This window comes from Puma concolor, chromosome A1, assembly GCF_028749965.1.
Source record: "Puma concolor isolate L17-30 chromosome A1, mPumCon1.1.hap2, whole genome shotgun sequence".
Classification (NCBI taxonomy): domain Eukaryota; kingdom Metazoa; phylum Chordata; class Mammalia; order Carnivora; family Felidae; genus Puma; species Puma concolor.
The window spans coordinates 161,565,749-161,588,161 of record NC_141667.1 but is presented as its reverse complement, the minus strand read 5'-3'; the positions used below and the strand labels follow the sequence as shown (position 1 = coordinate 161,588,161).

The window sequence follows — 22,413 nt, the reverse complement described above, 5'->3', positions numbered from 1 at the left end:
CACCCCAAATCTGAGCAGATGTGAAACACTGGGGGGTCTAAGCCTTGTGCCCCGAGAGTGCTGCCTGAATTTGAGGTGCCTGCTGGTGAAAAGCTGGGTTTGCCTTTCCCTGACCCGAGACCCCAGCTCATCTCTGGTCCCCGGGGGGCTCAGTCTCACAACCCTGTCTCCCCCAGAGCTGGTAACAGAGTGTTCAGTCCAGGGTTTATTGGTGCTGTTGCTTGTTTAACACTTCCCTCTGCCGTGAGCCCGTGTCATGCCTGTCCTGCTAACCACCGCCTCCGGCCATCGGCACACCGCCAAGTGGAACAGAAGCCCCCAGAACGAAAGGCGGATGGGGTGGGGTGGTGGACATTGTTTTCTGGCTCCAACTGCTCACTGGATCTACTTATGGGTAGACTTAATTCCTTACTTCCTTAACCAGTCTTCCAGGGAAAGCCATTTCCAAATCATACACATAGCCATTCCCTAAAGGTCTCAGAATTCACATCAACTTACAGCACAGATTTCTTGCCTAGAATCAGTGAACTCACATATGGCCCTCATGTGCTATGATGGGACATCCATAAAATATGTCCGGATAAAACCTCACGATCACATGGGATGCGTGTAAGAGATTCATATCTGTCTTTATTACCAGGAGCACCTTACGTCCCTTTGGAGGCTGGTCTGTAAGCACAGGGTCCGCACAGCCTCGTGCTAATGAAGGAGAACCCCCACCGAAGGGCTTTAACTGGGAATGAGTTCATGGTGGCCTTGTAGCAATCAGCCAAGACTCATTCATTGTTAGCTCCCCGGATTCCCCTGTGAAGAAATGGAGAGTCAATGAAATTTCGGGCCAGATAAGCATCGTGCATTTGCAAAACCATGTGGTTAACCAGCGGAGGCAGCTAAGCCACCGGGGAGAGGTGTTCGAGCCGTACCTTTAACGTTTCTAATGGGTTTGCCAGAGGGAAAGAAGACACGGGGGCACCACTTCCCGGGACCATCTGCTTTGCTCGTTACCGCTGACTAATTCTTCCTTTGTTTAATTGCACATTGTGCTGAACCACTTCACAAGGACGAGGGTTCTGCTAAGATCATTTTTGCGGGTGCCGTGTCCACGCCCACACTCCATAAGCACTTCGCATCATTACGTGCCATCTAGAGACATATTCGCAGTGCTCGTGTGTTCCATGTTCAGCGACAGAAGTCCAAATGCCCCGTTCGCATTTATCAGGGCCTGTTTTAAGTTGCCTTTGATCTTGAATTAAAACACACAGTCTCATTTGGCTCCTTCAAATAGAAAGCTATGGTTCCTGACAACCAATGTTTCCTCAGGATCCTATTTACAAAAAAAAAAAACAAAACAAAACAATTTTTCCCCATCAGTCATCAAGATGAGGGCTATCAGGGCCCAGCATCATGACAACAGCGCCCGCTCGCTCACATGAGGTGTTCTAGGCCTTAAAAGTCACAGGACACAATATTGCATTCAAGACATTGAATTCCTACTCCTCCTTCTAAACATGGAAACAAGATCAAATCACTATTTTTAAAGCTGTGCTCGATGAGGTGTGTTCCAAATAGAGGTGCAAATAGAAAAACAATGTAGGTTTAGGTTTTTTTGATGATTGTCACCCATCACGAGTTTCACAAGCCCCAGAAGCACATGACAAAGGGCAGACTTTATGCAGCGGAGAGAAACAGGCAGAGGGGTACAAGGTGGGAGCGCATAGCCCACGTCCCTCCTGCGCTAAGGGAGGCCAGCGGGTACTGAAGTGGTGAAACATCCATGAGACGTCCATGGTGGGGCTTGTGTGCAGAATGAAATAAAGCCACTTAACGTGGATCTGTTTTCAGTGACTCCCCTCTGGAATACTGGTAGTATCTTAACCCTGGGATTCAAACACAGTTTTTAAAAATTTTTTTTTTTCAACGTTTATTTATTTTTGGGACAGAGAGAGACAGAGCATGAACGGGGGAGGGGCAGAGAGAGAGGGAGACACAGAATCGGAAACAGGCTCCAGGCTCTGAGCCATCAGCCCAGAGCCTGACGCGGGGCTCGAACTCACGGACCGCGAGATCGTGACCTGGCTGAAGTCGGAGGCTTAACCGACTGCGCCACCCAGGTGCCCCCAAACACAGTTTTTAAAGCTCTTTGTTTTCAAAGCACTATAAAAAAGACAAAAGTAGGTGAATGTGGGAACCCATGTTGATTCTCACGAGGACTCTGCCAGATGAGTCATGTGTAATATGTGGAAATAGGAACCATCTGGAAAAAATCTTGGCATTAACAAGACACCACAGAAAACATGGAAAAGGAAAAGAGGGTGTATTAGCCCACATGATCCGCTAACCGGAAGAGAAGGAACATGCCATGGGACCCTGCGGCGAATACCGATGGCTCCCAAAGTGATTAAAGTAGACGCTTGGGGTGTTCGATCCCTCATGTGGCAAAAATAAAGGACATTTCTCAGAAGTTCCCCTTTTACAATATCTAGAACAGGGACAGCTGGCTGGGGGCAGGGATGAGCCTGGACAACGCCTGTAATTACATGCACATCAGGAAGAGCAGTTCACAAAACCCTGTAGCGGTATCTGGGCTGCGGAAAGGGAGAATTGTTTCCCCTTACGTTTTAAGGGATAAGGATTCTGGAAATGGGTGATGAAATCAGGACACTGACTAGAAACTGGATGTATTTCCAGACAGACCTCCCAAGTGAGCCATCTCATTTTTCCTCCACCAAAAGCATCCAAAAGCTACAAACATGTCTCCTAACAATGGTTCTGCGCTGAAAACATCCTAACGTCTCTTTAACTGAGGCTCTGGAGAGCTTCTGGCACAGGTGTAACCGGTCAGCGTCTTTGGCCTTGCAGACTCCACCTGGGAAGAGGGGTCTCCACATCTCTCTATATGTCCAGGAACCCTCCCGTAGCTGGCCCCGCCAGCAAAGCCTGTCCTCGTACTCATGCAACCTTCAAACTCAGCTACTGCTAAGCAGACACGTGCGCATATGTGACACGTTCAATTTCCTGAGTGCTTTTGGGCACAATGCCTTCCATGTGTCCCTGTAGCAGCCCTGGGAAGCCACAAGTCAAAGGCCACCTTCCTCTTCCTGAGGGTAACCTGGTCTAAGTAACTGCATGAGATACACTCAGCTCATGGTAGATGGTGGAGGTCACACCAGAAGGAAGGCTTTGATTCAACAAAACATTCTTCCCTACAGGCTGTCTCCCATCCGAGAGATAAAAGGGTCTATGACTGAGCACATCCGGGGAACGGTACGTCATATGCCTCCCATTGAATGCTCACAAACTTATTAAAGATCCTAAGTCATTAAAGCTGATGCTCTGGCCCGGAAACAACAAACAAGCATTTAGCCATAACTCAGTGTTCCCCACACTCATTTGTCCTTGGAACATTTTCCCTGTTCCATCCCAAAGGAAACATCTATTAACATCTCAAGATGCTCTGAGACTCATGTTTTGGGAAGGGCCAAACTACACATTGCCTTTTAGAAATGCTCAAAACACTGATAAAAATAAAGATACCCAATCAGTCTCAGTAATACTGGAAGTAATTTCAAATACGCTAACCACAATTTTGTTAAATAAACCTCCTAATATTTTGTAGTAAGTAGCACTCTCTTCTGCATTTTGACTTTATAGATTAGATTTCAAATCTTATGAGTAGAAAAATGTATTTTTTTTCAATATACTGGATTTTATTTTTTTGTTTTTTTTTTTTTTAATTTATTTTTGGGACAGAGAGAGACAGAGCATGAACGGGGGAGGGGCAGAGAGAGAGGGAGACACAGAATCGGAAACAGGCTCCAGGCTCTGAGCCATCAGCCCAGAGCCCGACGCGGGGCTCGAACTCACGGACCGCGAGATCGTGACCTGGCTGAAGTCGGACGCTTAACCGACTGCGCCACCCAGGCGCCCCTCAATATACTGGATTTTAAAATTCTCCCTGATCCAAATGCAATGCAATGCCTCTCACAGAGTAAGTGCTTCGTAAATAAATTGTCGTTATTATCAATAATTCATTACTAGTAGTCCAAATCAGTTCATTTATCTAGTTTCAAAGATTTATATAAAAATATTTACTTTCATTTACTTGAGGAAAACATTAACGAGGGATAAATATGACACCGTTAATATTTAGAATGATGGTTAATATAATTTAATTTATGAGAAAGGGATTTTCAATACCCTGACAAAAGAATAATAGAAAGATAACATATAATATATCTATTATTTTATGCTAAGAGTGAAAAGAGGGCAACTGGTCATAATATAAAGTACAACATACAAAACACCCTATTATTTTTTATTTCGTAATGAAATCATGGCTAAAAGTATGTCTGTTATTAGCCATGAATAAATTAAAAGACCAATGAAAGAAATACATAAATAAATTAAAGACTGTTGAATTCCCAAAAAATACTAACACAATGTAGTCCCTGTCTCAAAAAAGAATTTCGCTTAATACGGAAACACGTGTGCCCCACGGTGGTGGTCGTGAGAAAGTGAGACCCTTCGTCGTAAAGGTGACTGAGGTCCTGAGGCATTTCTGAGGGCTGTCAGGGGCACGGGCCGGTGTCTCCAGTCCCCAGCAAGCAAGGCCTCTGCCAACAGGAACCGATGGGAAAAACCAATGTAAAAGGGCACACAGAATCAGGAAGGCGGGAAAGTGTTGCCTGTTCTCTTGTATTCAGACATGATTACAATCAGCACATTCTTTACACTTTTTCCTTATGTACCGTGTGCCCTTGAGAGAAGGACCCTGAAAATGCTTGTTTTGCTCTCTCGCAAGGTGCCTGGCAAAGTAACGGCTGAGAAGTGCGTGCTGATTGATTGACTGCCACAACTCTGAGCAGCCCGTGGAAAACAGAGACAAGATGCCTCTTCCCAGATGTCAACGAGGCCATGAATAAGCTGATGACCCTAGTCTCTGACTACATCCAGAATGTGTAAGAAATGTGGCCATATTTACCTCCTGGGAAATCAAGGAGGCGTGCCCAATACATAACAAAGTCACTCCCTTTGGACCAGGGTGACAGATTTCCTACAGGACAGAGAATGCACCAGGACTTCCTGGAGGAAGGGGTCCCAATGCTGGCCAGAGAAACCTCCCTTCCATACGCCCTCCCCTCAAGGCTTTATTCTGAATGCCGTATGAAATGAACATCCTCCGGATGGGAGCGAATGCTGGTTATTTGGGCTGGACTTCCCCTAACCTTCCTCAGGTGGGGAGCGGGACTCGGGATGTGGCCACACGACCTCTGACCTGCTCTGTGTCACAGACAAGGTGGCTCCCTGTGCTTGTTTGTTTAACCCAGTGGATGCTCATCTGGAACTGGAACTGGGAGGTCTGCCCGTGGCCCCAAAGGAATACGTCCATTTCTCTGTGGTTCTCCAGCAATCTGTTCTATCACCACTGCCCAGAGAAAGGCTTTGGAAGGTCTGCTTTCCTAGGCAGGTGGCCTGCAGAGCAGCATACCCCACGTGGACTGAGTTTTAAAGCAACGGGAGCTTGTTCAAGACTTCAATATTCTGAACCCCAAATTCCTCTCCTTGGGATCCCCCAGATCAAGATCCTCTTATCTTGAACAATGGAAACTGAGAAGTGCTCTGACCAGTGCCTTGCCTTATATTCCCTAAAAGAGATGGGGCCAGTTCAGTGGCTCTCAATCCAGAGCGATTATACTTCCCCTCCACCCACCCCCCCCCACCCCCTGTGGAAACATCTATCTGGCCAAACCTGGAGACCTTCCGGTTGCCACAAATGGGGGAGAAGGTGCTGGTGGCATCTGGTGGGCAGAGGCCAAGGATGTTGCTAAATATCCTGCATGCAAAGGAACCCCCCACAACAAAAACTAGCCCACCCAAGATGTGAATAGTGCCAAAAGTGAGAAACCCTGGATTCGCTGGTTTCTTCAACTATAAAACAAATATAAGAAGAAGAAGCATTAAAAAATTCAGCACTGCGCCTGACCCAACATAGATGTTCAATACACGTTGACCCTTTTTCTTGCTCTGACATTCCAAAGCCAGGATTTTCCTCTCCTGCCGAGATCGGCTGTGAATGGGCAGACGCTACAATTTAATGTCAAGATGTAGACAGACAGGTTTATATGGCGGCCTGATGTGGGATATTTATTGACTGTGTGACACACATATGAGAACTAAATGGCTGGCGAAGCCCCAAACCATCCGCCGTAATAAAAGAAAAGAGTGTCCCGCAAGAAGAGTGACGCGAACTTCCTCCCAGATTTCCAGGGCCCAACACAGAACGCCTTCCAGATTGGCCAGACTCCTCCACCCTTCCAAATCAGATAAGGCACCCATTTCAGCCCAACAGAAATTCCATTTTCAAAGTTCTCTGCTTTGCGGGTGATCTGGGGCTGTCCTCGCTGATGACGCATCACACTGTGCAGGACCCGCGTGCGGAGCGGGACTCTGACTCACAGTCTACCCAGTGACCACAGGACACGGGGCTTCTTTCCCACGCTGCTGGCAAGCAGCGAGGCATCAGCAGGGTAGAGTACACGGAGGAGACACCCACACAGTTCTTGTTAGGGGACAGAAATGCCATGATTCTGTTTCATGAAGACCCTGCTTCAGACCGTGGTGGGGAAAGCCCCTTGCCAGAGTCACCCGATTAGGAACCATCAGGCCTTTTCAACAATACGTTTATCAACTGGCCACAAGAGGCATTTTCTCAGATGAGTGTGGGTAAGCTCTGTGTGTGTCCTTATGCCTGTGAGTGACCCTGCTCCCTAGGCAAGCATGTCAAGTCCATGAGTTGGACACAGAATATGTCTGCACCGCACTTCACCGGGAAGCGGTCCCTTTTTTCGCAGCCCCGGGCCACCTCTGGGCCGCAGGGCCGCTCCTTCCTGAGAACCGGGGCACCTGTTTTCTCTGCGCCCCCTGCGATTCGGCTGCTCGCTCCCCACTCGGCTATCCGCCTCGTCTGCACACGTCTCACCCCTGGTTTGGTGGGGAGCTCCCTGTCTTGAACGCTGCGGGGTCACGGAAGAGAATGCGTGTTTTACATCAACAGGGGCGCCCGGGGCCAAAACATCTGAAAGGCTTCTTCTGTAAGCTCTACGTTGGCAAAACACAAACGGCCAGTTCCCAAGCAGACGGCAGTAACTCTTCGGAATGTGCTGCCTTTCCTAATATCTCACGGAGTTGCGAAAAGCAGGTTCTCAAGCAAAAGAAGAGCTCAACTTTTGTCTGTTTCTGAGTAGGCAAGCATTCAAAACGCTAATCAGGTTAAGCAGCCACCGTTCCCACAGGGCTGAGGCCCCCGGAGGAACACCAAGCCACCGGTACAAACCCGAAGTAATCACCTAAGAGAAAGCACCTGAAGATACGCGTGCCAGCCAGGGGAGTGGGGAGACAAACATCTCCGAGGGCCCCTGACGTCCTGCGAAAGCCTCGTGAACGCAGAGCAAGACGCCCAGGGTTAGCCTGATGACTGAGATTAGAACATGCCCAAAGACCCCCTACGTTGACACTCACTTATGGCAACTGGAGAACAGAAGACATTCTGCCCAGGAATGACATCTCCCTCGAACACGGGACTTAGCCAGAAAAGGTTTGGCAACTGAGACCGGAGACATTCCAGGGCCCGCCGGTGGATTCTAAGTAGTCAGCATGTGAAAGTTTTCCTCGAGGAGACGTGGAAAAGACATGTGTCAGAAACAACGATTTCCACATTTCCAAGGCGGCTGACACTCTGTCCCACTTAGGTAACTTGAACTGTCTCAGAGTTATGTGGCTCCTACTATCCTATTTTTAAAAAACAGGTCAAAATTCATCTGACTTGCAGGCATTTGAGAATAGCAAAATAACTCAGAGGAGAAGCAAAGCCATCCGGCAGGAGCTCCAAAGCAGGCCGGTGATCCGAACTGCTAGATCTAGGGGCTGTGATTCGACACCCTCGGCTCATTTTGCATTTAAACCCCGTTAGCATGCCCAGGCCTCACTCTGAGAATGGGCGGGGGGCGATGACGGTGGAGAAGGGCCAATTCCTGTCACTGATGTGCCAGCTGAGAATAAAATCCTCTGTTGTCTGACCTCGGGATGGGAGGGGGAGGGCGGGGAGGGGGAGGGCATGACAGGGGAACCACGTCTGAAATCCCGGCTCAACCACACTTCAGGTGTTCCAGGTCATTAACACTGACCGACATCAGTTTCAAGACAATGAGTGGAGGTTAAAATGTCCTCTTTCCGTGGGGGGCAGGGGGGAAGGACCTCTTCCTTGGTCATGTGATGTGAAACGTGGGGCCTGAAATACTTGTGCTCAAGACACATCTTCAATTTTTGTTGAAAAGACATAATACTAAACCATTTAGCTAGATTTCAAGGGGCCTTCTGAATCCATGGGAAAATTACAGTCTTCTAAAAGATTAATTCAGAATGGTTTAACCTACAGCTTACAAGTATTTCATTTTAAATAGTCTTGTTTTAGGAATAAGATAAAAAATCCCAAGTGGGCAGAGACAGGGTGCTGAGGGGGCAGGGCCGGCCAGGAAAGGTCACAGAGGCCCTGGATCCCAGATGTCTGGTCCACTGGCTGGGAATCTTCTTGATGGTCAGCAAGGGGGGAGAGCAGAATTCTACTCTTCCCACCCCCAAGGGGGCGCTCTGCGGTTTTCTGATTTCAAGGCTCAGGGTGGTCTCAGTGGGAGGCTCGCCTGAGACCACATCACAAGAAAGGGGCACAATCTAATGGCACATCTTCGCCCTCGATGCCTCCTCCCTTTGACCGTCCAGTGCCCAAGTGGGAAGCAGGCGTGTTTCCTTGTGGAGATAAACACAGACCTGGCCTCACCTGAGTGTACCCAGCCACCTCAAGGGTTCCCTCAATGCTCAAGGGTTTCCTCGATGCTCACTTTTGAAAAGAAATGTCTAAAGACCCTTTCCTTGCGGGGCTGGGTGCTAGACGCTGGCCGTGACTCAGAGGTGACCCCTGCCTTCTCTAAAGATATTTAACCAAATCCGAACTAAAGTGAACCAAGTCCCTGAGTAGCTGTTCTCAAGTCACAGAAAACTCAGCCAAAAATACCTAGAGAGCTATATCTAGATTATTCTGCCTGGTTACATGTTATTAATGGGTGGATTTGGGGTAAAAATGAAAATGAGTCAGGCTGGAAAGCATATGCATGGAATAGGAAGTCTGAAAAAGCAGAGCCTTGCGGGGGGGGGGGGGGGGGGCCACCACCAGAGTCTGCAGCTGCTGGATGAGAGGGGAGACTGGGAAAGTCGGGGGAATGGACTCCGCTCTCTTTGAGAGTGAGACTCGTTACCGCCACCTCCCCTCCAGCTCCTGATGCTTTAAGTTACAAGAAAAACACTGTGATGTTGATACAGGCCTTCAGTTCCTATTTGTTGACATAGGAAAGTTCTACTTTTTATAGTTTTAAGAATGTCTTTGTTAGCTCAGTGTGCTTATGTGTAAAACTCAAGTTAGATCAAAAGAAAAAAGAAAGAGACAGAGAGAGAGAGAGAGAGATTCCTTGTGGTATGAACATACTTTCCCCCGCTATAAAATAACTCTTGCAAATGCACACTGGAACTAGCTAGAAAAACTTCCCAAATAAGAAAATGAACAGACCATGAAGGTGGATTATAGTTGATACGGTTGATAATGAAAGCTATCAATATATTTTCACATACTGCATTTGTTCAAAAAACTATCCAGGGGCACCTGGGTGGCTCAGTCGGTTGAGCGCCCGACTTCGGCTCAGGGCATGATCTCGCGTTTCATGAGTTCAAGCCCCAGGTTGGGCTCTGTGCTGACAGCTCAGAGCCTGGAGCCTGCTTCGGATTCCATTTCTCCCCCTCTCTCTGCCCCCTCCCCTGCTTGTGCTCTCTGTCTCTCAACAAATGAATAAATGTTAAAAAAAAAATTTTTTTTTTTAAACTATCCATTGGGGCTCCTGGGTGGCTCAGTTGGTTAAGAAGGTAAGCGTCCAACTTCGGCTCAGGTCGTGATCTCACAGTTTGTGAGTTCGAGCCCTGCGTCGGGCTCTGTGCTGACAGCTCAGAGCCTGGAGCCTGCTTCGGATTCTGTGTCTCCCTCTCTCTCTGCCCCTTGCCAGCTCACACTCTGTCTCTCTCTCTCTTTCTCTCTCTCTTTCAAAAATAAACATTAAAAAAAAAACACACAACTATCCATTAATACTGGTACCACCAACTATGAGTGTATTTAAAAACTAATAATAATGTTGGTACTTTAGCAAGTAGCTAAAAAGAAACCAAACCATTTTCTGTACAGTAAAATTCTCTGAATTTCAAGAGTGTGAGCCTGTGACCTGATAAGCCTGCAGCAGGCCATGAAGTAGAGAATGGACATCCAGCCCTGGCTGACACCCTGGCTGCACCCGAAGAGCAGACAGTGGCCTCCCTTGCTCCATACACCCCCGCCTGCCTCGGGCCCCCACTCGTCACAGGCCAACTGGCTTACTGGCCATGTCTTCTCATGGCCACACCTGGTGTACAGAACCATGCAGTTTCAGGGTGCTGCACTGTCCCCGGGGAAACCCAGGCAGACACCCTCTCTCCAAACAACTGAAACGCACAGATTGATTGCCCTCCAGAGAAAAGGATTTACCCAGGTCTGTGACTCTTAAATGACAGGCAGGAACACTTGCTTAGAAAAATATAATTCAATTTACATTTGGGGAACAATAAATATTTACTGTTTTTGTAAATAATTCTGGGTCAGTGTGGGGTTAAAAATACTGATCTGAAGCCTTTAGGTGCAATAGAAACTTTTTCTGTTTTGAGAAACGTGCTAAGTTTCGTTCTTACACATGGGTTCCAAAGAATACTACTGACTTGACAGGTTTTCTGCCAATACACGTGTCCCTTCTTGAGTCAAAAAAGGAATGAAACCAAATCCGTTTTTCTGCATTAACTGCCACTAATTATCACAATCTTTGGGAAGCTGCTGCTGAGATCCCCTAGACATAATGTTAAGCCTGGTTTTGCTTCATTTGAATCACTCTGGGGAAATTATCAAAATAGTAAGTAATAAGGCTTTAAGATGAACTGCTGATGATTTGGTTAGGTGTAATGCAGTTTTTCATGATTTCCATATCAATGGCAATTCAAAACAAACTGTTACCATTTAAGTTTTGGCCACTTACCTTCTGTCCCTTCACTCCATGGCAGTCACACTTCCCGCAGCCAGAGCCAGCACAACCGCCCTGGAAGGAAGAGAAAAACGTCTTTAAATAGAAGGACTCTTGCAAATTGAGGTCACTTTTTGAATTGAAATGATTTTGGCATCTTCACCTATTTATGGGAAATGTCCTACCCCGTTATGAGGAGTACGACCTCAAAATGTGAGATCTGCACTTGCTCTCATGGGGTTATCATGTACGTAGCCTCTGGCTCCTCTCTCTTGCCCTCATAGATGAAATAGTAGTCCTGGAGTAGAGCAAATCAAAGCATTACTTGCTCCACAAACTGAAGGCTTCTATTTATACTTTTTGGAATCGCCTCTCCAGGGATGATTTTAACAGGGCATCACCCATATTTGCAAGGCTATGATACTGATTAAGGAGTTTCAGACCAGAGACCAGGGAAACTGAGGCCCCAGGAAAGCAGAGTCCATGCTTTGTCCTCCAAATTCCCAAGGACACACAAGTATGCAAAAAATGTTTGTGCAAAGAGGAAATAAATGAAGGAGCTTATTTTAAGCCCAACCTTAGAGAACTGATTTTCAATTCAGTTAAAGCTTGAATGAAAAGAACCCAAGCATGTAATAAAAGCTGGAGAAGAGGAACATTCTCCAGAATAGATCACATATTAGGCCACAAACCAAGTCTCAACAAGTTCAAAAAGATTGAAATCATACCATGTATCTTTTCTGGCCACAATGCAATGCAACTAGAAATCAACCACAAGAAAAAATCTGGGAAGACCACAAATACGTGGAGGTTAAATTACACGCCACTAAACAATGAATAGGTCAATCAAGAAATCAAAGAAGAAATAAAAAAGTACATGGAAACAAATAAAAATGAAAGCATGATGGTCCAAAACCTTCGGAACACAGTAGAAGTGGTTCTAAGAGGAAAGTTTACAGCAACACAGGCCTACACCAAAAAGCAAGAAAAATCTCAAATAAACAACCTAATGTTACACGTAAAGGAGCTAGAAAAAGAAGAACAAACAAAACCCCAACCCAGCAAAAGGAAGGAAATAATAAAGATTAGAGCAGAAATAAATAGAAACTAAAAAAACAAGAGAACAGATTAATGAAACCTGGAGCTGCTTCTTTGAAAAGATCAACAAAATTGATAAACCTCTAGCCAGATCCATCAAGAAAAGGAGAGAAAGGGGCGCCCGGGTGGCTCAGTCGGTTGAGCATCTGACTTCGGCTCAGGTCATGATCTCGCGGTTCGTGGGTTCAAGCCCCGCGTCAGGCTCTGAGATGGCTCAGACCTGGAGCCTGTTTTGGATTCTGTGTCTCCCTCTCTCCCTGACCCTCCCTCGTTCATGCTGTCTCTCTCTGTCTCAAAAATAAATAAACGTTAAAAAAAAAAATTAAAAAAAAAAAAGAAAAGAAAATCTAAATAAAGTAATTAATGAAAGGGGAGAATAACAACCAATACCACAGAAATACAAACAATTGTAATAAAATATTATGATATAATATTAATTCTATTAAATCATTATATTAGGACATAATATTAATATATTATTCCAATATAACAAAATAGAATAATATGCCAACAAATTGGACAACTTAGAAGAAATGGATAAATTCCTAGATGTATATATAATCTACCAAAACTGAAGCAGGAAGAAATAGAAAATTTGAACAGACCAATTGCCAGAAATGAAAATGAATCAGTAATCCAAAAAACCCCAACAAATGAAAGTCTGGGACCAGCTGGTTTCACATACGAATTCTACCAACATTTGAAGAAGAGTTAATACCTAGTCTCAAACTACTCCAAAAATTAGAAGAGGAAGGAAAACTTCCAAATTTATTCTTGAGACCAGTATCATTCTGATACCAAAACCAGATAAAGACACCTCAAAAGAAAAGGGGGAGGGAACTACAGACCAATATCCCTAATGAACATAGATGCAAAATTCCTCGACAAAATATTAGCAAATAGAATCCAACAATACCTTTAAAAAAATCACTCACCACGATCAAGTGGGATTTATTCCCAGGATGCAAGGGTTGTTCAATACTCACAAATCAATCAACATGATATATCATACCAACAAGAGAAAGGATGAAAACCATACGTTCATTTCAACAGATGCAGAAAAAGCATTTGACAAAGTACAACATCCATTCATGATACAAAACCCTCTGATACCTCAATATAATGAAGGCTAACAATGAAGCAGCAGAAAAAGAAATTAAGAAAATAATCCCATTTATAATTGTACCAAAAAAATAAAATAAAATACCTATGAATAAACTTAACCAAAAAGGTGAAAGAAAGACCTGTACCCTGAAACTATGAATCACGGATGAAAGAAATTAAAAACAACACAAAGAAATGGAAAGACAGTCCATGCTCATGGATTGGAAGAACAAATATTGTTAAAATGTCAATACTACATAAAGCAATCTACACATTTAATGCAATCCCTATCAAAATACCAACAGCATTTTTCACAGAACTAGAACAAACAATCCTAAAATTTGTATGGAACCACAAAAGGCCCCAAATAACCTAAGCGATCTTGAAAAAGAAAAACAAAAGCAGAGGTATCACAATTCCAGACTTCAAGTTACATTACAAAGTGGTAATCAAAACAGTATGGTACTGGCATAGAAACAGACATAGAAAGAATAGAATAGAATAGAATAGAATAGAATAGAATAGAATAGAAAGACTAGAAATAAACCCACAATTCTATGGTCAATTAATTTTTCACAAAGGAGGAATGAATATACAATGGGGAAAAGACCATCTCTTCAACAAATGGCGTTGGGAAAAATGGACAGCCGCATGCAAAAGGATGAAACTTTTTTTTCACCATACACAAAAATAAACTCAAAATGGATTAAAAACCTAAATGTGAAACCTGAAACCATAGAAATCCTTGAAGAGACAACAGGCAGTAACCTCTTTGACAACAGCCATAGGAACATCTTTCTGAATATGTCTCCTGGGGCAAGGGAAATAACACCAACAATAAACTATTGGGACTACATCAAAATAAAGTTTCTGCACAGCAAAGGAAACAGTCGACAAAACTAAAAAGCAACCAACTGAATGGGAAAAGATATTTATAAACAACATATCCAATAAAGGGTTAGTATGCAAAATATATAAAGAACTGATATAATTCAACACCCCAAAGAAACAAACAACCCAATTAAAACTTGGGCAGAAAACATGAACCGACATTTCCCCAAAGAAGACATCCAGATGGCCAACAGACACATGAAAAGATGCTCAACAACATTCATCGTCAGGGAAATATAAACCAAAAAACTACAGTGAGATATCACCTCACACCTGTCAGAACAGCTAAAATCAAAGCACAAGAAACAGCAAGTGCTGACGAGGTTGTGGAGAAAAAGGACCCCTCGTGCGCCTTCGTGGGAATGCAAACTGGTGCAGCCACTGTGGAAATCAGTATGGAGTTTCCCCAAAAAGTTAAAAATAGAACTACCCCACAATCCAGCAATCGCACTTCTGGGTATTTACCCAAAAAATATAAGAACGCTAATTCAAAGGGATACATGCACCCCTATGTGTATTGCAGCATTATTTACAACAGTCAAGATATGGAAGCAGCCCAAGTGTCCATCGATACATGAAGGATAGAGAAGAGGTGATGTATACATACGGTGGAATATCATTCAGCCGTAAAAAGAATGAAATCTTGCCATTTGCAAACATGCGGATGGAACCAGAAAGTATAATGCCGAGTGAAATAAGTCAGAGAAAGACAAATACCATATGATCTCATTTGTAAGTGGAATTTAAGAAACAAAACAAACGAGCAAAGGAAAAAAAAAAAAAGACAAAGGAAGAAAGAGACTCTTAACTACAGAGAACAAACTGATGGTTCCCAGAGGGGAGGCGGGTGGGGGAATGGGGATTAAGGAATACACCTGTTCTGATGAAAAACTAAACTAAACTAAAATAAAATAAAATAGCATTCTATAAGAAAAGAAAGCTGGAAAGGAAGGGAACTAACGTGTTCAAAAGCTACAATTTGCCATCGTCTTATTTAATCAGCTGATGGTTATTTTGAGGTAAGTACTACCATCCCCACTTTTCAGATGCAAGAACTGACTTTGGAGCTTGAATACAACATGCTAGGACAAGGTTGAAATTAGAACCCACCACCAACTTCCATTACATAAAACTGCCAGCACATTAAGAGATAAAAAGTATGAAGGTGCTTACGCACATTCGCAAGTTCCTTAGACAAACCCAAATTTTAACCCAAGACAGACACAGGTATTGGAGACAGAATGGAAGGGGGTGTGACAAGAAAAACTTTAGTTAATACGCTTTGTTAGAGGCTGTGTATTAAGTCTGAGATAAATGTGTGCTTCAATTCTGCTTCAAGAGATCATTTCTCAAAAAGAAAACAATACTATTAATAGAACTGTGATCACGTGAAGTCTGTTTCTTGAACGATATCCTCAAGCCTTAGCCCTGTTGCCGTGGAGATCTTCTGCATAAAACAACTACATCTGGGGATATTTATTTCATAAAGTGAAACCTGAACAAGTGCCTCCAAGACAGTGAGCTGTTATTAATTTTATATTTTGGAAATGGGGACAATTGACCACAGTCCAAACAGACTCCGTAGATGATGGTCTTTCTCTTTCCCTGACTCACACTTGTGGCAGTCATCAGCGTGCAATCTCATAACCTCCTAACATCCTACATCAAGCCATGTGCACAGTTTTGCTTCACAATCTGGGTTTTGGTGACCACTCAGAGTTTTCCAAAGACAGGAAGCCAAAATCTTAAGCCTGTGCTCCAGAAGGTTCATCCAAAATGCCCAAATCCAAGTACTCAGAGACCCAAGAGATGTTCCTAACAACATCACCGTCTCCTGCCTCCTCCCCACATGACGAGTGGCTGCACCCTCATCCCACAGTGGGGTGACAGGCCTCTACCGAGACACCTGTCCCATGCCCCTCACAACCCTCTCCTCGTCTGCCTCCCCAGGACCTGAGAACATTTGGGGGGCAGGCCCAGAATCACACCAAGCTTGACACAGACTGTATCTCATCTGAGACTACACGGGTTGTAAGACTCACGCCAAGAGATAAAGAATAGCACGGATTGCACAATGACACATCATCCATCGTGAAGATATACTGGAGCTTCAGACTTAATGCATTAATAAATGGGCATCTTGGAACTGAGGAAATAGAGCAGTGCCTACCCAGTTACTGTGGGCTTGCTGCTGGTGGTGGCCATTTAACCAACCTTAAATAACAGGTGCAGAGAGCAATCCAATGACACGGGTATATCAGCTCTCAACATATAACTGCCTAACTAACAGCACTGTGGGTAAATACTCCAAAGAGGAAACTGGGTGAGGAGAGTGGGACCGGCCAGGGAGGAGGGGGCTCCCAGGGGTGCTGGGTGAGCCCCCAGACCAGGACAGGGTGCCTGTCCAGGACAGTCGCTAGGGCTCTGGATCAGCCTACCCGCCCCCCACCGCCAGCTCCCAGCCCAGCCCTATAAACTCCTGCTCCTGAACCAGGTTCAGGAACACGCCTCTGCTCTTTAAACTCTGCTAACCCCCATCCCACTCCTACAGATGCCAGAAGGGAAAATCACCCAGGCTACTCATTTATCTGGTAGGAAAGAGAGGTCCACCTACCACCCAGGCTTCGTTGGCCAAAACCCAACAACAGCCTGAAGCGGGAAGACGGGCTTTTCTACTCCCAGCTCAGTACGGTTTCTTCTAAACTCCAGATTAGGCAAAGGATCATGTGGCTGAGGCAAAAATGGCTATTTGGTCTTTCTGGGTTTTCTCTTCTGAAATGTTGATAAGATCTCGGAAGCTTATCTCCGTTCAGTCTGAGGAAGTTATAAACATGAATTTCCTGGAACTGTTCCCTTCAGCTCTCAGCAAATGCTTTAATTGCAAGGGACACCAGATAAGAGGTTATAGGGCCACGACTGTGGACGCTGGGGTCAACGTGCTTCTGGTGCCTTTGCTACAGAAACACAGACAGCGTGCATGGGTAAACAAATGGCCAGTTTTATCCTGGGCAAGGCTGCGGGTCATGACAAACTCTCAGGGCAATCTGAGACAAGAAATACAGGACTAGAGCCTTTATCACGGGCTCTATTATAGGAATAAAAGATCCCCACCCTGCCCCCACCACCTCATACTGTATATCAAGCAAAATTAAAAAAAAAAAAATCCTAGACAAAAGACATTCATGGCTCCTTTCTGCTTTATTCTTGTAGGAAATTTTTATTACCAGTGCAGGCCCTACAAGGCAATTCCAAAGGACTAATAATTCTAATAATACCTAGATTACAGTCAGCCTTTCAGAACAAAAGGCATTTTTAGACCATGATTTTTGTTTCACTTTCTGGGTGGCCTAGCATTTTACGTAAATGGCCCTATTAAAAAAAAAAAACTAATTTTTAGACTAAAAAAATTAAAAAATGCATGTTTACTTTGCTAAATAAAATCTATTTTGCTTTTTAAAAAGTTTTTATTTATTTAAGTAATCTCCACACCCAGCGTGGGGCTCGAACTCACGACCCCAAGATCAAGAGTCTCAGGGTCCTCTAAGCCGGCCAGACGCCCCTAAAATCTGTTTTGAAATATCACCATTCTGGTTCTTAACATTGTCGGCACATAATGGCCCATGCTGGATATCACCCTGGCACACGAGGTATTTTAGTTGTGATTTAAGGGTATGCTGCTAAAAAGAATACCAATGATGCTCTAAGGATCCCTTTAAAAAAAAAAAAAGTTTATTTATTATTGAGAGACAGAGAGAGAGCACGAGCAGGGGAGGGGCAGAAGGAGAGGGAGACACAGAATCTGAAGCAGGTTCCAGGCTCTGAGCTGTCAGCACAAAGACCGATGCGAACCCAGGAACAGCCAGATCATGACCTGAGCCGAAGTCGGATGCTTAACCAACAGAGCCACCCAGGCACCCCTCTAAGGATCCCTTTTAATCAGGTGTAATGCATGATTTTGAAATAGCTAAATAAAGTAAGAGCCTTAAGTAATGTACATCCCAACTCTCCGCTGTGAATCACTAAGTTTAAAAGGGCAAATGAACTATGTAAGTTACTCGGATCCAAAATTTCACTGGTGACCCACCTAACATGTTAAACATGGCATCGCAAATGTCATGATTTCCTGAGGAAGCACATTTTGCATCTGGGCCTTGCAGCAAAATCATGGTGTGCAGGGATCTCACCGACTCCAACAGCTCCCTACCGGCCGCACGTCGAGGGAGTGGACTTTACGAGGGCTGCTCATTTCTACCAGTGTCTGGAACATATCGGGCCCCATCAACTAGCTCCCATCCATCTGTTCCAGATTCTAGAACGGGAAGAATCTGTACCCTCTGTGAAGTACTCCTACTTCTTTCTTGTGCCTTTCCCCTTACTGGGGGGCAAGCATCGAGTAAGTCAGCTCCAAGTTAGGAGGAAAGCCTGTGCTTTCCTGCTGAGCAGTGCTCAAACCAAGAGGTCACGGCTGAGGAAGCTGGTCAAAGACGTTCTCCACTCGAACATGGGGAATGTGGCTGAAGACCCCAAATTCTTGGTCTTTGGGGGCTGTGGGTCTTGGTTTCTCTTGCAGAAGTGGGATCTCCATGGCCAACACTGGGCGGGGGGGCACCTAGACACGGGGAGAACAGAATCCCAGCCAGCTCTCAGGGGGAAAACATCATATCTATACCCCTAACCCCCTAACGGTGCAGAACAACTTAATGAAAACCACATCCCTCTTGATGATCCCCCTGGCCTCTTCCCGGCAGGACCCACAGCCAATAACCCACCATGGGATTGTAAGAAGTTACGTCCAGTGGGAGCTGAACTGCATTAACTGCATTTTAAACAGAAAAAACACATTTGTTCTAGATGGAGTCTGGCAGACAAACATGTCCACACACAACTTCAGTGGCCACTTTAAGGGCCAATTAGTGATAAAATTTGAAAGCGACGGTGAAACAACATAGCCTTTAGAACAACGGTCTCTTCTAGTCTGTTCCAGTCTCTCTTTTTTTAAATATTTTATTTACTTTTGAGAGAGAGACAGAGTATGAGCAGAGGAGGGGCAGAGAGGGAAGGAGACACAGAATCTGAAGCAGGTTCCAGGCTCTGAGCTGTCAGCACAGAGCCCGACGTGGGGCCCGAACCCACAAACCGCGAGATCATGACGTGAGCCAAAGTCGGACGCTTAACCGACTGAGCCCCCCAGGTGCCCCTGTCCAGTCTGTTTATACATTTCAGGACATGACAAATTAATTAATATTATATACATTTTCTTTCATGCCCCAATTTCCAGCATGAATGCTATGAAGTACGTTAAGTTCTAAAAATTCCCTAAGATTTAGGATTTGCAGTCCTAGTGCCAAAGAAGGAAGGAGATCATGGAGGTCAGTGACTCTAGCTTGAAATGAAGCCTATTTCCGGCCCTTCTCTGATCTTCAGACCAACAGGGAGGTCTCCTCAACATTAAAGTGACTTCCCTGTGGGAATGCAGGGAGGGGGGAGGTTCGCGGATTCAGTTTGGAGAGCGCCTTTCTGCTTAACCGAAGGATGCCAAGTGCTCTGCGTGTGTGTGCATGCACGCGTGTGTGAGTGGGGGGTGAGGGGTGTGGGTGAGAGACAGAGCACAAGCCCATACATACACTCGGTCCCGCTGATCTGCCAGCTGTGACATAACTTTTTGCAGGAAGGCATATTCGGAATGGGTTTAACAATGAAGTCCTCCATTTCCCCGCTTCTTTCCTGCTTCTGATGGAAGGTAGACCTTTGACATCACTGCTTTCACAAGTTTTATGTGTTTCCCATCCCACCAAATAGGGACATATGGACATCTGCCAAGTCTAAACAGCTTATCTTTCAAATTCCTTTGTACATTCCCCATGCTGTGCAAAATGTCAGAATAGTTTTGTGGTGATATTACCATCCCGATTTTCTTCCTGGTTGTAGCACTTCTTCAGGGAAGCTTTGGAATCATTATCCAACCAAAGAAATATGTGGAGACAAAGGCATGTATTTCAGAGCTGCTAGGGCAGAAATTAAAGGTGTGCAGGAATGAACAGTGGGGCTCTCCTACCTCCCCCTCCCCCCACCACGGGACTGTCAAATGGGACAGATGCTGGATGACTGTTCGGCAGTGTCTCAGGGCCCGAACATACACACGGGGGCTTTCCTAGATGATTCCACGCCTGGCATGTGCCCCACAGGTGTGTGTGTGTTCATGTGCATCGCGGGGACATCATCGAGAGACACGCTCACGCGCAGCTAACCACATTTGCCCTTATCACATGCTACCAGACTTTGATCTTTGCCGTTCCGTTATTTTTCATTCTATTTCATTACCAGGAAAGTGCTGATGTGGTCAATCAGAGAGGACCACCAAAAGAAACGCATCAAGAGTCCACCTTCTTTTTGGACATTAAAACATCGTAAATGCTGCTTACTGCCACGAGGTTCTGCAAAATGGCCCTCCACACCTCCACGCACCCACTGCCCAGGCGGGACAGCCCTGAAAGAGAACCTTAACTCTCAGAAGAACACACACTGGTCCCGCTGCACTGACTTCAAGGACAGGTGAAACTATCCAGGGTGAAAAAGTCCGAAAGGTGGGGGGGCCGCCTAACCCAGGGCGGTTCCTGGGTGCTGGACATGGTCTCTGCTTGATGAGTCGGGTGTCTACACGGGGCAGGGGTTCCCATTTGCAAAAGGTCCCTGAGCTGGGAACTCACAGTTTTTGTACTTTGTTGTATTTCAGTCAAATCAGATAAAGCATATTCAAGAATGGTCATCAGAGCCCTCTACACACGGGCGTGGGCGACCACAACACGGGGGACCCTCACACACACGACACTGAGCGAAGGGAAGCCCAGCGCAGCAGAGCGAGCCCGGTGAGTCCGTTGATACAAAGCTGAAAACTAAACAGAATTAAGTTGAATGCCGGCTACCCCCGGGGGCTGTCGGTGAGGGGAAGGGGGACCAAGGGGTTTCCAGGCTTCTGTTTGGTGGGTGTGTTCTGTTTGTGCAAGATGCACTCAACTGTGTCCGTATCATTTCACACGTTTCTTCAATAAAATTTACCCCCCCCAGAAAGTTTAAAACTTATTAGCAAACTGGAGAGCGAAATAGAGGCCAGATGTTACAGTGCAAATAGCAATTTCTCAAAAGCTTACATTTGTGCAGCATTTTTGAACTTCCAGAACTATGTTTGGCATTATGGATGTAAGGATGATTAATCTCCAAGGGGCTCTCCATCCATGTTCTCTTATCTGCGTGTGTTTTATTATATCGGCCTCGTTTTGTTTTGATAAATGTTAGATGCGATTCAAAGGATGTGAAAATTATCCTGCGTCGTTAGTTCAATGGAAGGGAGAATTTCGTTTAACTAAAATAACATTTCTGTTTCATTCAATCATGGAAAACATGGAAACCAAATACCCTTACTACTCTCTGGACTTACAAAATTTTTCTGTTCCCATTTGAAAACAACTGCAAGTGTTGATGCATTCTTGGCAAAAAAACAAATTAGCATGAAACCTTTGAGAAACAAACTGAACTTGTGACATGAGCACGTCTGAGTAAGCGCAGTGCGTGGGAGGCTGGGGCCCGTGGGGTCTGCGGGGGCTCCCAGCAAAACCGCACGAGGAGGAAGCCGGGGGGGGGGGTGCCTGCCTGGCTCGCCTGACCGTCAGCCTGGGATCGTGGGTCTGTGCAGATGTCACCCACCCTACGATCTATGTGGTCTCATTTTCATGTCTTTTCCGCCCCTTCTCCCATTCGGTGGGGGTGGACGTTCAAGGTCCCCGCCTGGGGAATGGAATGGGCCAGAGGGAACGGCTGGGGCCTCGCTTCACCTCCAGGTCATGTCTTGTCCAGCTGCAAGCAGATGTGACTATAATTAGCGGCCCCGTGACAGTGGCTCAGAGGTCTCTGTGTGAAATGAGTTGGTGGGCCGGCGTGTCCCCTGGGACACATGGGTGGGGCGAGGCTGAGGCCAGAACCGGGAGGCCAGGGGCTCCCCCTGGTGCTGCTGACTCACCAGTTCCGGGGAGGTGATGTGAGTCTCCAGCCCAGGGGTCCTCCCACTGAGTCGCTCCCCAAATGTTCCTCCAGAGCAAGAGGCCATCCTGGGCGAAGGTGTGGACTCAGGGGCTCCTTGGCCTCAGAGGGAACACATTTCCTACTTGCGGGGGGAGGGAAGGAGCCC

The 22,413-nt window shown here is 45.6% G+C and overlaps 1 protein-coding gene across 2 annotated transcripts in view; it reads right to left on the bottom strand.

Moving 5' to 3' along the window:
• Nucleotides 1–22,413, bottom strand: part of COL4A1 (collagen type IV alpha 1 chain) — a 155,011-nt gene that overhangs the window by 79,762 nt on the left and 52,836 nt on the right. For both annotated transcript variants that reach the window (XM_086708422.1, XM_086708423.1), the window contains exon 2: nucleotides 11,154–11,213. In XM_086708422.1, the coding sequence (XP_086564548.1) occupies nucleotides 11,154–11,213 (60 nt within the window). The remainder of the gene's footprint in view (nucleotides 1–11,153; nucleotides 11,214–22,413) is intronic.